The sequence below is a fragment of the Podarcis melisellensis genome, assembly GCF_964234715.1.
Source record: "Podarcis melisellensis genome assembly, chromosome: 11".
Classification (NCBI taxonomy): domain Eukaryota; kingdom Metazoa; phylum Chordata; class Lepidosauria; order Squamata; family Lacertidae; genus Podarcis; species Podarcis melisellensis.
The window spans coordinates 38,195,896-38,212,042 of NC_138543.1; the positions used below are offsets into that span (position 1 = coordinate 38,195,896).

Sequence of the window (16,147 nt, forward strand, 5' to 3'; positions counted from 1 at the left end):
ATAGTATGTCCCTCTGAGTTCAATGGGATTTATTCCCAGTTTGCTTTTACTTTGGAGATGCTAGTTAGTATGTGAAGGGGTTAAGGACCGCAGAGTTCTAAATTGCTACACTAGGCTCAGTGAGGTCACCTCCCGCTTCTCCTGAGAAGAAGGGAGTAAGGCTTGTTTCCTGTTCCTGTTCCTCTCCCTCTCTCCCTCCCTCTCTCCCTCCCTCTCCACTGCAAGTGATGGAGGCAGACATGCCTCAACATACCTCTCTGCCTCAGATATGTGTCTGAGGCTGCCTTTGCTATACATTTCTATCCAAGAACATTTACCTGCATTCCTTATTGTTACATAGGATAATGCATGACTGTGACCTCGGATTAAGAAAAGCAGTTTTAAACTTACTTCAGAGCGTTTCATTGCATGAGGGTAGTAAGGACGCCAGCTGCCTCAAGCAGCTGGAAGGCACAGAGCTGTGGCTAGGTGATCTTACATCCCTGGTAGAACCATCCAGATTGCGTCCCCTAGCCACAAACAAATTAGCTCTTCTTTCTGCCTCTCCTCCAACTCCCTCCCTCCACCAAAACCATTTCTTATGAGGCAATAATCAATATTTATATTAATGGACATATTTGTAGCCGATGTTGTGCCCCCAAATCACCTGCGCCCCTAGCGGGGGCCCACCTCACCACCCCCTAGCTATGGCCCTGGGAAGGCATTAAAATAAGGTTTAATAACCCATTCCTATGCTTCTTTAATCTGCCTACTGGGTAGAGTTTTTTAAACTCTGCTACTGGGGCTCTTTATGTGCTAGCCCCACGGTTTTAAAACTGGCACCAGTCATTTTCTCCTTTGTTAGTTAACCCAAGCACACGAGTCTGTAGAGGATTAAATATAATTGATATACCCTCTTACTAATACCCATCAAATAAAGCTCAGAATTATTGTATGAGTAGGAGAATATCTGATGCTGGAAGCATGGTAGTGGTGAAGAAATGGGATACTTGATTCTTTTCTTTCTAGCTATTTCCCTTCACTAAAATGCCACATATATTTCAGTTTTGATAAAGAATGTTACATGGGGAGCCAATTTTGGGCAGAACAATCGCCAATGGGGAAATGACTATGCCCCTATTGAGTCTACCACTGACTCTTCCACTTCTGATTTCAGTCTCCCAAGGCTGCTTTTCAGTTAAAGAGAAGAAAGGAAAAAATGCAGAGGTACCATTATATACATGTGCATGAAGGCAGAAGTTGGTGACCACAAATACAGGGTTTATCTCCTTTATTATTTTCTCTCTCTAACTGTGTGAAGGTTATTGGAAGCCAGGAAATTAAAACCTATATTGTCTCCAAAAGGAAACAATAAACAAATTTCAAGCCAGATCTTAGGCATGTCTACTCAGAAGTCCAATGGTGTTGCAGCCTAAGTCACAACTATGAATCAAATAATTGTGGAGTTGGAATGGATGCTGAGGATCTAGTCCAGTTGCCTGTGAACTAAATCATACATGACTGATGGCCATCCAACCTCTGCTTAAAAACCTCCAAGGAAGTGTGAGAACTTAACAAGAGATGGTCAAGTGATGTGTGGGAAATGTATGTTCTATGGCAGTCTTCCCCAACCTGGTGCCCCCTAGGTGCTTTTGGATTGCTACTCCCACCATTCCTGTCCTTTGTGGCCATGCTGGATGAGCCAGGAGTTCAATAACACCTGGTGGGCACCAATCCAGTGACAGCAGCTCTATGCTTTTGAAAACAGCCCAATTAAATTTATCTTGCCTGATAGCGGAATAAAACAATGTTCGATTTGTATTCCGATGGTACAGCAACTCAATAAAATGACACAGTAATATCACAAACCATTTCTTTACAGTTGTGCCTGTTGTATTTCCTTGCTATTTGTACTTCTGCCCCTGAGACTCACTGATCTCAATGAGACTTAGTCTCTAGTAACACAGCAATCCTAGCTTGCCTACTCAGAAATAAGTCCTATTGCATCATAGAATCATAGAGGTGGAAGGTACTACCTTCCTCCCAGGTAAGTGGGTATAGGATTGGTGGGAAGGTGTTATGGAGTTGGGGTCAGAAATGATCTGGAGCCATCAGTTAATAGTAAGAGGTAAGTTTTTGAAACATCACGTTCTTTAGATTACGGTGAAGAACTATTGAGGGGCAACACAATCACAGAATTGAGATCAAGTGTGAGTAAGTGTAAACTGCTGCACTTTCTCCCCAAAAAAGAACAAGAACACTTAAGGGGAAAATAAATCCCAACTGCTATGGAAATCTAGAATAGCTGCAGTTGCCTACAAAAGAGGTCATGAGGCAGAGTAGAAAGCTCAGTAGAAATATTAGCACAGTCTGCTACTGCAGCAAAATAATTGATTATCAAAAAGTACTAAGAAAGGGACCGCAAATAGAACACTGAGAATCATAGGGCTTGTTTGGACACAGTTTAGGGTCCTAATCTCTCTCCAGTGTTGCTACTTCTTCTCTGGTGTGACCTTGAGGGCTTTGGAATCCTCTATTTTTTAAATTAATCAGAGCATACTATGTTGTTAGAACCCAAATATTTGTTAATATAAACCTTGGTTTGAAAAATTGACTTGTTTCAGCAAATCATAGTTAAGATTAAACACTGTTTCGGGTTCAGACACAACACAAAACTGCGCTTAATCTAAAATGGAAGTGGAAGCTTTGAACTGCTTCTTTGTGATTGCATTGGAGGAGGAGAAGGAGAAGGAGGAGGAGGAGGAGAGGAGAAGCTGCAGCTTGTCCTACGGTTCAGCATTACATGTGAAACCCTCTCCTCCCCTTATGTAGTCCTGAGCAGAAACTTCTATGAAGGTGCCAAAATTGGAGAGTGGAAGAAAATGATTGAAAAGAAGGGGGGATTGGGGGAACTCACCTTTCCTCTAGTAGTGGCTTCTTTCTTTTCTTTTCTTTCTTTCTTTCTTTCTTTCTTTCTTTCTTTCTTTCTTTCTTTCTTTCTTTCTTTCTTTCTTTCTTTCTTTCTTTCTTTCTTTCTCATTCCCACCATCTGTGTGTTCCTCTTCTGGCAGCCACCATTCCTTTCCAGATCTCCCCACACCCCACATCCTTATATTGTCATTCAATGGCCATCCTAGGAGGACAGCGTGGTATACCAAGTCATTTTGCTAACAATAGGAGCCCCAGTGTCCATTCCTACCTTTGACTGGGGCTGACAGTCCGAGTTTTAGTCCAAAGCATCTGAAGGGCACCAGCTTAGGTTTGACTGGTCTACACTGGTCTACTCTGACTGGCAGTGGTATTCCAAGGTCTTGCACATAATTCTCTCTGTTCCCTGCCTCCTCAGATCCTTTTTAACTGTGATGAAGCGCCAGAAAGAAAACCTTGGGCTGTAGCTGTATCAATAATGTGCTCTTACCATTGAGCTATGGCTCCTTTTATGTAAGCTCATGTAGATGTAGGATTATGAAATCCACAATGTAGTGTTCTGTTTAGGAAAGAAGATATGTATGAATGCATGAAGGGCCTCATCATAAAGTTAATAATAGTCTCCCCCGCCAAGTATTATTGGGGACCCAGCAGTAGCTGATATTCAAATTCACAGTTGGAAATGCAAACACAATTTCTCTTTGCAGGTTTCACGTATGACTGCTTTACCCATGATGCCTCTAATTGTTTGAGAGAAGGTGGGACTAATGTTATTAGACACCTCAAGGTGCACCTCTGTGACTAAATGTTGCAATAGGAGTGCTCCTGTTCAGAGTTCCAGCCAATTAATGCCCCATTCCAGGACATTCCATTCCTTTTCCCCTGATTTTCCATTCCACTCCCAAAAGGATATTCTCCCTGACCATGCTGAGTCCTCACTAGACTATTTTGGGTCTCTCCTTGCCCCCCCCCCATTTTGTGGCATTTCTGCAAACCTTGGGGTTCCCTCGAGCCAACTCATGTGCACGATAGTGCCATTTTGGCTACATAATTATTAGCACTCGGATAACGAGTTTGCTGTTAGTAGTATACAGTATATGATACCTGAAAAAGGAGCTTGCGTGGTGTGGTGTGTGTGTGTGTGTGTGTGTGTGTGTGTGTGTGTGTGTTGTGGACTTGATTGCTAGTTATTAAGAACCAAGGACAGAGGTAGTTATCTTCATTATACCCTTTTTGAAGGGTATCTGGCTGTCATGGTTGGAAAATGAATTATAGATTAGATAAACCTTTGGTCTGATCCAACAAGGCAATTTATAAATTATGTTCTTAAGAGCAACATTTTAAAAAGAAAAAAAACATTGTTCTAAACAACATTCAACTCTAAAAATGTCTGAGGGCAAACTGGGGTGCAAAATCCCCTTTCTTTATTAAAAGAACCTTGTAAAGAGGTGCAGAAAATCCCACCAACCTAGTGATATTATTTTCCTCAGGATTTTCAGTTCTTTCATCCAGTGAAACTGACAGTCTTGTCAACAAAATAAAATTGTCAGCTAATTGTCACCAGCCCCAAACCCTCTGAACTTTTTGGAGATGTTTACCAGCCAGAAATGCATTGATTTACGGTGTGCCAATCTGATGCTCATTTCAGATTGTTCCCAGAGATACTGTTTTCATTTCAAGCTCTCTTTTAGTTGTTGTTGTTTTGGTGTGGTTTTTTTGCCTCTTTCTATCAAGTGAAGCTATAGCATCCTTTATCTTTTGGAGATCAGCAATTTCAATACTTGGTTGCATTGTAATTTCCTGCAATGCAACTTTCCTTTGAGCAGAGAGAGCAGGACAGAATGGATCCTTGCTTTTGTGTGTGTGAGACATGACAGAATCCAGAAAACAGATTCAGAAACAACCAGACAAACCTCTCCACTTTCGGTGACCAGTATCTAGTGGATGGATAAGATATTCCTAAATGACTCTGTGCTACAGTGCTTCCAAATGATTTGAGTGGATAACATGTAAACAAATCCATCTTAAGATACTTCAAGGACACGACGCTATAGAAACCTGCCTTGGTCTATTCCCCTTACCTTGGCTCTTTTATTGATCATTGTGTGACCCAACTAATTCAGTTCAAAGGTTCTAGGACAAAACGATTCATTTACTCCATTGTAAGTTGGAAGAGCTTAGAAAAACAGCTGCACAGTCATCCACGTACAGCCAGATTGACAATGACTTTCTGGTGCGATTGCGCACCCAGAAAAGAAACAAACTCTTTAGGAAGTCACCATTCCGTACAGGAAATTTAAGCGGACATATAATTCTTTGGGTTGGGGTCCTTTTTCATTTAAGTTCACTGAAAATCATTGTTGGCTGCTATTAAAAAGTACCTGGTGACTGTATGCTTTCCCCTATGCTTATAATATAAAGTGTTGGTGAAAGCTAAGAGTCAGCTCCAGAACCTTTCCAGGGAGTTTAGTGGTAAATCATTTGCTCTGTTTGTAGAAATTTCCAGGTTCATTTCCCAGCATTTCTAGATAGGGCTGGGAGGGGAGGCGGGACACCCGTGCCTGAAACCCTAGACAGTCGCCGCCAGTCAGTGTAGACAATACTGAGATAGATGGGAAGACTCAGTATAAGGTAGCTTCCTGTGTTCTTGTTTTCAGTGCCAACGCATCCCCCTTAAACCTGAAGCTAAGAAAGGAGTACCTCTGCAGAGCACTTTTTACTAGCTGCTTAATAACAGCCACCTTTAAAGATCACCTGCAATTAGGAGTGGGGTCTTTCAAAGCAGATAGCGCGGCTTATATCCAGCCTTTGTGCTCCATCATTTTGGAACTGAAGTGCTGCCTTTTATGGATTCCACTACTCCAAACAATCCAAACCCCGTTCAAGCCTTGGTGGTTAGGCGAAATAAAAGGGCTAATTGTAACCTCCAGGCAAATGCGCCCACACACCGACACTCCGCTGCTCTGAAACACCAGGGCGGTCCGATTTACCTGTCTGTGAAATGGTAGCAACAAAAGTTCAAGGAAAAAGGAGAGGAGGGAGAGAATAAAAGACGGAGCTTTCGAGTACATTTCGCTTCAAGGCGCCCAAGCGATACCTTCCCCCGCACCTCCCCCCGCCCCCGCTGACCCGAGGTGGGCAAAGGCGACGTGGAGTTTCAGGGACTTTTCGGGTAGATGCATTCAAACGACCCGAAGCCTTTTTCAGCGGGGAAGCAGCTGCCCACGGGCGCGCCGCCGAAACGTGGTCGTTCTCTGCCTACAGAGCTATCTGGGGAGGCTTTCCGAGTCTCCCAGCGCAGGTACGCGAGCTGAACAGGCGAAGCCCGACGTGGCGCGCCTGCAGGTGGCGACAAATGCCCTTGAAGCTCAGCGCTGTCCAGGGTGCTGAAATCCTGGCGCTCGCTAGCCGGCGCCGAAACGGACTTCGTCGCCTCTGCTGCCTTGAGGAAGGCGGGGAGGGGAGCAGGGATGCCCATTCGCCGCCGCCGCCTTCCTTGCAAAGCGCCCGATTCCAGCTAGGGAACGAGGCGGTTGGGGGGGGGGGAGGGGGATCCCTTCCCTACGGTTCTCGCCAGTCACCCTCCGCTGGTTCAACGGAGCTGCTTCCCCGGGCAAAGCGCTCCAGTGGAAACGAAGCGAAATGAGAGACGGGGAGCTCAGTTCAGCGGTTCTGGCTGCTCTCCCTCGTCAAGCCCCCGCCAGTTCCTCCGGGTCGCCTCCGGCCAAGACGAAGCTCAGTCTCCACTGCATCCTGCCTCTTTGGCACTCCTGGCTGGGTAGACCCTGGGTCTGTGAGGGCGCACATACAGGGACTGGGTTTTCAAGGGGAGGCGCGGCTGACGCGCGGCGAAGCAGTCCCAGCAACACCCCTATAACTTTTGCTCTTTTTAACGATTCCCGCCTGCTGTTGGAGGGTTGCGATGGGGGGCGGGGAGCAGGAGGCGGTTTGCGTTGCGTGTAGGGGGTTCCCCTTCCTTTAGAGAATCTATCTGGTCTAGTTTCTGACATGTGTATGGATCATGTGTGAATGTGTGTTGGGGTGGGGAGGAGACAATGTGTCCTATCGGTCCTATCCTTACTCCCCTATGGCTGCTAAGGCACCCAATGAATGCTGCCCCAGATTCCATTGACGAAAAGGACCATCGGCACAGAGTCCCATGTCATCCGGCGAGAAGCACCCACTAACGCACACGAGGTGTCTGTGTGTGGGCGTTGTGTGTGTGTGTGTGGAGGGGGGGAGCGGAGAAGTGAAAGGGAGGGACCGAGGGGAGGAGGAGGGAGGAAATAAACCCGAGAGGAGGAGAATTGGGGGAGGAGGGGGGCAACAAAATGCTGAAGGCGAGAGATCTCAGCAGTCCTTGGCAATGGAGAAGTGAAAAGAAGAAGGAGGGAAAGGAGGAGAGGAGAGGAGACGGGGGCAGACCCAAAGGCTGAAAGAGGAGCAAAGAAGCCGACGGGGTGACAAGGAGAAGACGAAGGGGAGGGCTGGCAGCAGGCAGCGAGGACTAAAAAAAGTGTGTGTGTGTGTGAGTGTGTGGACGGGGGAAGAGCGGCTGCAGAAAGAGAGCAGCAGCAGCAGCGAGGGCTAGAGAAGCGGAGCAGAAGCGAGGGAGAAGGCGGGAGAGGGCAGACAAGGGAGGAAGAAGAGAAGAAGTGGGGCAGAGAGAAAAGGGATATAAATTTATAAATAAATGGGATCCAGGCAGAAGGAAATAAATAAATAAAGGAGACAAAGAAGTCGAGGAGGGAGCCCAAGAGGCAGCGGCAGGAAGAGGAGCAGAGAGAGAGAGAGAGAGAGAGAGAGAGAGAGAGAGAGAGAGAGAGAGAGAGAGAGAGAGAGAGAGAGAGAGAGGGAGGACGGCGAGAGCGACGGGAGGCTGCGAGAAGCCAAGCTCAGCGAGTGAGTGACGGGGGGATGTGGCAGGGAGGATAAGAAGCGGCGGGCAAGAGCCAGAGAGAAGCAGAGGGACTTTGAGAAGGAAGGGCGAGGAGGAGGAAGCAGGAGAGCCAGCCCGGCAGCAAGTGGGGGCCGCCTGAGGGTTGAGCAGCGGCGGCGGCGGCGGGAGGGGGCAGTGGCAGCAGTAGCAGCAAGGAAGCTCGAGAGGAGGTGCTGGGCACTGCTCCCGGGAATGCCTAGCCGAGGAGGAACAGGAGGAGCAGGAGGAGGAGGAGGAACAGGAGATGCAGCCGGTGTGCCGGGACTGGCGCTAGCCCGAGGCGCTGCCTGGCTTTAGCCCGCCGAGGGGCGCGTGAGTCCCGCCAGCCGCCGCCGCCTCTCTCCGCCCGTCCCGTCGGGGGGCCATGGTGGTGCTGACCCTCTGGAAGCGCTGCTGCCCACCGCCGCTGCTGCCGCCGCCGCCGGAGTGAAGGCGCTGCCTCCTCGGCCCCCCTCGCCCCCCGCTCCTCCCTCCGGCCCCCTTCCGCCATGGAGATGCCCAACAGCACGACGGCGGCCAACGGCAGCCAGCCGACTAGCCCGGCGCCCGCGGCCACCCTGGGTTACCAGCTGGTCACGTCGGTGGTGCTGGGCGCGCTGATCTTGTTCGCGGTGGTGGGCAACGCGTGTGTCATCGCCGCCATCGCCCTGGAGCGCACCTTGCAGACTGTGGCGAACTACCTGATCGGCTCCCTGGCCGTCACGGACCTGATGGTGTCGGTGCTCGTGCTGCCCATGGCCGCCCTGTACCAGGTGCTGGGCAAGTGGACGCTGGGCCAGGTGACCTGCGACATCTTCAACTCCCTCGACGTGCTGTGCTGCACCTCGTCCATTCTGCACCTGTGCGCCATCGCCCTGGACCGCTACTGGGCCATCACGGACCCCATCGACTACGTCAACAAGCGGACGCCCCGTCGGGCCGCCGTCCTCATCAGCCTGACGTGGCTGATCGGCTTCCTCATCTCCATCCCGCCCATGCTGGGCTGGCGGACCCCAGAGGACAGGGCCGACCCCAACGCCTGCACCATCAGCAAGGACCCCGGCTACACCATCTACTCCACCTTCGGAGCCTTCTACATCCCACTGCTGCTCATGCTGGTCCTTTACGGGCGCATCTTCAAGGCGGCGCGTTTCAGGATCCGCAAGACCGTCAAGAAAGCTGACAAGAAGCAGCAGCAGCAGCACGAGGACTCGGAGAAGGTGGCCGACACCTGCCTGTCAGCCTCGCCGTCCAGCGGGGAGCCCAAGCGGAGCAACGGGGGTCCCCAGCAGCAGCCCAAAAGCTGGAAAAGCGCAGTCGAGCCCAAAGGGCCTGAGGGCCCGTGCGTCAATGGGGCCCTCCGGCTGGGAGAGGACTGCCCGGTGGCTGCCTTGGAAATCCTCGAGGTCAACCCGTCCAACTCCACCAAGAGCCACCTGCCCCTGCCCAACCACCACCACCACCACCATCACCACCACCACCACCCTCCCCAAGGCAGCTCGGGGGCGGCCACGCCGTCGACGGAGCGCAAGAACGAGCCCAAGAACGCAGAGGCCAAGCGCAAGATGGCCCTGGCCCGGGAGAGGAAGACGGTCAAGACTCTGGGCATCATCATGGGCACCTTCATCCTGTGCTGGCTGCCCTTCTTCATCGTGGCGCTGGTCTTGCCCTTGTGCGGCTCGGGCTGCTACATGCCGGACTGGCTGGGCGCCGTCATCAACTGGCTAGGCTACTCCAACTCGCTCCTCAACCCGGTCATCTATGCCTACTTCAACAAAGATTTCCAAAGTGCTTTTAAGAAGATCATCAAGTGCAAGTTTTGCACGCAGTGACTGGAGCGCAGGGAGGGACGGCACACACACACAGAGACACGCTTTTGGGGGGTGAAGTGGGGGGCTGGGAGAGGGGTAGGGTAGGCACTGGGTGTGTGGGTCTTATCCTCCACCTCACCTCTTCATGAACTCCCCTCCCCCCAGGCATCTCCTTCTACCATGGATGCTTTGCAGACATCTGATGCCCTGTAATGCCGTCGGGGCTGGGCCATCTCACCTCTTCTGCGCCATTTTCATTGGGCACTGATGGCTCTTTTATTTTCGGGAGAGGAGGAGAGGAGGGCGGGGAGCGTCGCCTGGACCCCCCCTTCCCCCATTTGGGACGCTCGAATGGAGGCTGCCCTGTGCCTTGGGTCCCAAAACAGACCGGGGCCCAAAGCCAACTGCTCTCGCCCAGCAGTGTTGCTCATCCGGCGCCCTCGGGGGTCCCTTTTCTGAACTCCTGCTTCAACACCGCGAGGCGGCTCAGGAAGGTAGGAGCGTCCCAGGGAAGCCTGACAGTCTCGTTTGTTGTTGCTCCCGGCCTCGACTCCTTCTCAGAGTTTCCTCCTTACTCCAAACAGTGCATAGAAGCAATCCGATCTAGGGGAGCTGATCTAGGATTTTGAGGGTGTGTGTTTGCGTGTGGGGGCGGTAGGATGGGCTGCAGACCTGGAGACTAACCAACCGACCAACAAACAAACAGGGTATCTGCCCGAATTGAAACCACACAATAAAACCATCCTATGCATAACAACGTAAATCTGTCTGGTTTCTCTCCTTCGCTCGCTCCCCACACGCCCCCCCCCAAAAAACCTTGGATTTATTTATTTTTATTATTTTAAATAAGAAGCTAAAAAACTTCTTTGCTTCTTTTAAGGCCGAGTAAGTACGAACTCTGAAAGGGAGCGAAGCAACCAAGCCAAGTGGAGCGGCTTCCAGGTGGTCGCTGGCTTGGGCAAAGTGCATTTCGGTGGGGTGGGAAAGGAGGGAGGGAGCCATGCGGATCCGCAATCCTGTACTGTAAGTGACTTGCTAACTGATCGGTCTGTACCATGTATTGTAGAGAGCGCTCTCCTGCTTATATGTTGTCAGCCATTTCTATGTCCAGGACTCCCGCGAAAGGGCAAGCCGATCCCACGCTACGCATGTTTACTCGGAAGTAAGTCCCACCGAGCTCAATGCTTCCAAGGAAGCCTGCGGTCCTTGGCACACTTGGGGTGGGAGGGGAGCGGAGAGAAGAGCCATTGGTTGAGGCGAGATTTACTTCAAAGTAAAAACGTTCATCGGATCGGGCCGCCGTTAAGGCTTGAAGCCTGAAATGGTGGGAAACACACATCTTATGAAAGATTTAGCAGACGAGGAGATAGCTTTAATCGGTGTTTAAAGCGCTAGAGGCAAGCTTCCGGGGCACACTGAACTTCCTGCAGCAGACAAACCGATGAAGTAGGGTTAACTTGATACAGTATTTACATAGCTTTCGGTTGAGTCCAGCTAGATTTTACTCAGAGCAGATCCGCTGAAATGAATATTTGGGGTGCCCGTTATTTTCGGTGGGTTTACTCTGAGTAGAACTAGCATGGGATTCAACCCTTTATCAGGACAAATAAGTAGTGAAATGCTTAATGCAGGCAGCGTTCATTAGATCAAAATCCTTGATAAGGATGCAAATTAGAAAAAGTTGTTCCAGGGATAAAACAGCTTCTGGTGGATAGTGCCCAGGGGTGTCCTTTGGAAGCAGAACAAAGACAGTTCTGCATCACTGGAGTCTCCCACAATGCTTGGAAAAGTGAAAATAAAGAAGGCAGTTCTAGCAATTATAAATGATTAGCAAATGCTTGCAACATTTGGTCCAGATACATATATGGTCTCAGTTGAGTATTGCTCTTTCTTGTTTGGGATCAACACGTGAGACTTGGAACTCTTAATATTGCATCAATAGATGAACGTGATGCCCTTAACTTACCCTGCTGGCTTCAAGCCTCTAGACATTTACTCCCAAGTAGACACGTTGTCTGCAGAGAAGGTGAATGGGGGAGCTGTATGCCCAGAGTGTGAGCAAAGAAGTTAAGAGATAGCAAGTTGCTCAAGAGATAGCAAAAGTCAATAAATCAAATGAAAAGTGTAATATAATGCCATTGCATATTATTTAAATGTCCCATCAGAGAAACGTGGCCACAGACTGAGTTTATTTGCATGCATGTCTGCATATAAAAAAGCCCTCATGTCTAATAAACTTTGCTGAAAGTTACAATGCAGCTACTGACTGCAGTTCACAAGCCCAAGGATGTGGTTTGTGGATTGCAGACTGTAGAAAACTGTCACTCTGCTTTTTTACTTTATTTGAAAAGAGCATTTTAAAGTACCACTAAAGATTAGCAGGTGTAGAGGGCATATGTTAGCAGAGGGAGCAAGAGGTCTCCTAACTCCTCCCACAATGACTTTGACTCATATTGAATCCTTCATTTTAATCATCTCAGTTCTCTTGTTGAAGATTAATGAAGAGAGGCAAGTTTCACTCCCAAAGTTCTGTGCATTCCATCATTGATATGAATGGAACTTGTGCCAGAGCATGGGAAGTGCTCTCAAATCCTTCAGAGGAGTTTGCACAAAGGTATGTCTGGCGTCTTGTGCATCACACAGCTGTAAAAATAGCCATACAGCTGTAAATAAATAAAACGACAGCTTAAACTCATGAGCAACCATGTTAGAGTGCCCAGTGCTTCAGTCCCTTGAGCACATGACTGGAAAATGCATTGCGTTGCTTCCAGGGAGTGAGATTTTCTGACAAGTCATGGACTGTAGAACATAATGGACACCAGCTGCAACAAGCCTAAGCACATACATATACAAAGAAGTCATGGGCATTTCTATGTAAAACTTGCTTCCATGGGAAAGCTTTTGGAATACTTCTTATGAAGACATAATAAACCTAGGGGAAAAAGTCTTGTCAGAATTCATTAGCAGCACAGATTTTTAAAGGTTGAATTCATAAGGAGACTAGATTTGTGTTGGTTCAGTTACTGGGCTTCACCAAGAAAAACACACATGGATAACTACACAGCAGATATCTCCCTGAAGGGTAACTCCAAAAGACGAAGTTATAATAGAAACAAAATGTGAGTCATTCATTGTGAAGGACCCAGATATATTCTCTGAAAGCTATGCTTCTGTTACAGGGATCCAATATACAATTTCCACTGCTCTCCAACTGAACTATTCTTATTGGTAGGATCCCAACAGTGCATCCATTGATATTTTTATTATTGTGTAGAATGTGGCAGCGTCAGTGTTGCAGGCGCATATTGGAGAGTGTCTGTGACATTATCAGTCACAAGTGGCACAACTCTTCCACATGGCTGCTTCAATTTCATGTACGTATAAGAAGTCCAATTTAGCAAATTATAATTACCATTAATCTTCCAGTTAGAGATGGGAAATATGCAGCCCTCCAGATATTGTTGGACTTTAACTCCCGTCAGCTTCGGCCCGTGTGGACAATGGTCAGGGATAAGGAGAGTTGGAGTCTGACAGCCTCTGAGGGGCTGCAGGTTCCCCATACTTGCTTTATGCGTGGAGCATGGCAAAATTTGTGTAGCTCTTAAAAAAATAAATCACTCCCAGAATTTCTCAGGACTGAAGCCTACATCTGTATTTTTTAATATATAAAAAAGCAGCAATATTGTTGTTCCCCTAGAGCAAGATTATTATTTGCAGCAAAGCTACTTCAGTCTTGACCCAATATCAAGCTATTACATTTGAGCTAGTCCCTGCTGAACAATTTAACACAGGCTAAAATCCATATCTAGAATACAGTTTGACTGCTAATTATTTAAGTCTAAAATCCTAAACACACTTACTAGGGAGTAAGTCTCACTGAACACAGTGGGACTTCCTTCCAAGTCAACACGCAGAAGAATGCACTTTTCCTTATGGGACTAAAAGTAACACCAAAGGCATATGAATGGGACATAATTTCAAGTGAAGTCTATCAATGTTTTAAGCATATTTACACAGAACTGAGTTCACTGAAATCTTATGGGGGCATGCTACTATGAAAGTGGATTGTTACTGCCTAAGAATCATATTTGCATGTAAGAGTTTTAATAGCTATGGGTTGATGTACACATTACATCTTTATTGTATAGAGACAATTCCCAGGTAGTTAACAAAAGTGTTCTCCATCATTTCAAGGGTGCTTTTGCAGCCAGTGTGCTGATTGGGCAGTTGATACACTTTACAGCAAAGGGATATTTAGGTTGTAGTGGATCTTGCACAATTTTGCAATTCTTTTTCTTCTTTGGCGATCACTCGTAGCCGAGTAAGATTATCTTCCATAAACACAGTTTTAACAATGAGTCCGTAAGTGACTGTGGAGGCCAATTCTGGATCCGCATGTCCTTCCACAGTGGAGACGTTGGTTTCTGGGCAAGAGTTGATCACGATGTGAATGAGCTAATGTTATATTTATACTAAATGCCCATATAATTGGAGCTGGAAACAAAGGTTGTTATTCAGGACCACTTATTCTTTTCATTCATTCATTTAATAATAATAATAATAATAATAATAATAATAATAATAATAATAATAATAAATGTGCACCCCACCCCTGAGACTATTCCATTGTAACTATCCAACCTCTCGAAATTTCAACATCTCTTGTGATGGTTTGACCCCTTTCCATTTTGATAGTACAAATTCTACAAATACCTTCCATATCTCCTCAAAATCATTTCTCCTGCATATGGGACCGCTTATTCTTGAACATGGTAGCTGAAGTCATTTTGAAGACTCAGTGACAGTACCATTTCAAGATATTTCTGCAACGGCCAATACTATGCCAATTCTCTCCTTCATCTATAACCTGCCTTCTCCGTGGTGCCACCTGAAGCAGGTTACTTCACCCTGTTGCATAGCAGGGGCCAGACTTGCTATGTGAATACCTTGACATTGCTCCAGCGCAACTGGCATGTAGGGTTTAGTCTTTTACATGAGTTACTTTGAAAAGATTTATACCCCACCATCTCCCAGGACTCACGGTGCCTCACAACAGCTTTATCTATATGCATGTCCTGCCTCCGTGGGACTCAAAGCTGTAGGCGCTTAAACAAATAAGTAACTAAAGGAAGCCAAAACAATGAAAAGCTCCCTTTTACGGCAGGGTTGGGGAAACCATTGCCAGCCCAAGGGCTGCACTGTCTTCTGGGCAACACTTTGGGCACCACATGCTGGTGATGGATGGGGCCAAAGGCAAAGGTTGGGAGGACAACATATGTGACCTGGGGAGAAGGATGGTGGTGAGAGTCTTGAGAGCCAGATGGAGATGCCTGGAGGACCACATTTCCCCTCCCACCATCCCGAGGTTCTCGATCCCTGTTTTAGAAAAATTCACACACAAAAAGGAGTTAGTGTAAACCAGTTAGCAAGGAGCAAGTCCCATTCAATTTCCTGGAAACTTACAAATAAACAGAAGTCGAGTCATGTTGCATAAGATTTCGTTCCAACCCTTTTCTGCTATTTGTTGCCCCCCAAATTTCCCCAGCCCCTGCTATTACGCATAGTTTACCTGACTGGCTTGCCCCTTTCAATGTAATCCTGACCTAAACGAAATCCATTGACATCAGCAGTGTCAATAGCATAGATAGAATTAAATCAAGTCCCATGAAAACCCATTTTGAAAATGAATTTTGTTTTCTTGGCTTCAAGCCCAAGCACTCTGGCTTGGAAAGATGTTCCATAGAAATCCACCAGACCTGTTTCCAAATATATGTGTTTACAATCCAGGTACAGATCTCTCAGGTGCTGTTAAAATGTCAACCTTGTTATCTCGAGCCTGAAAACAATTTGTATGAAAAGAGAGATGTATGTGTTTGGGGTCAGTTTTCCAGCACTTAAAAGCTACCACAAAGAAGACAGAGAACACTGAGGGACGTGTATGGTGAGATATTTTAACATGCTGTAGTATAAACAAATGTTAGGTGTTAGGACTCACTTCCTGACTGCAAGATCAGTTGGGCAATAATACAAGTTATTGAGAGTCTTCTACTCTGGAATGATCCTTAACCTGGATGGGTTAAGGAAGGCATGTGTTGTCTTAAGGGAGATGGGTTTAGAGTAGATGATCCTTGAGGTCCTTTCCAGAATCAGAACTCGTAGGGAGGTGACAGAATGCCCATTTTGCACAGCACCCCCTATCTTCATACAGGGTATGGATTGTGATCTAGTCTAACGTTCCCAACTCCTGGTTTGACAGGGATGCTAATTTTGCACTATGAAATAGTCTGAAACCTTTGTGAAGTTCATCTATGATCTCATGCTTGAGCCAAAGACAGAGAAAGAGGTGATTGTCCTGCTTAGTTTGATACAGTTTGTGCTACCTAGTGATAAAGGGAATGTTTATTCTGTGATTCATGTGAATGTATATGTCCACTCATGAACTGATGCTACTACATACTGTGTTCAATGACGTTGATAATTTTAATATGTTCTATAAATAGTCTAATTTTCT

General features: G+C 47.3%; 1 protein-coding gene across 3 annotated transcripts in view; it reads left to right on the forward strand.

Annotated features, from left to right (window-relative positions):
• Positions 1-6,250: 6,250 nt before the first annotated feature.
• The window catches only part of HTR1A (5-hydroxytryptamine receptor 1A), a 45,047-nt gene continuing 35,150 nt past the window's right edge, over positions 6,251-16,147 (forward strand). For all 3 annotated transcript variants that reach the window (XM_081929880.1, XM_081929879.1, XM_081929881.1), the window contains exon 1: positions 6,251-10,130. In XM_081929880.1, the coding sequence (XP_081786006.1) occupies positions 8,335-9,657 (1,323 nt within the window). In that variant the 5' untranslated portion in view covers positions 6,251-8,334 and the 3' untranslated portion in view covers positions 9,658-10,130. The remainder of the gene's footprint in view (positions 10,131-16,147) is intronic.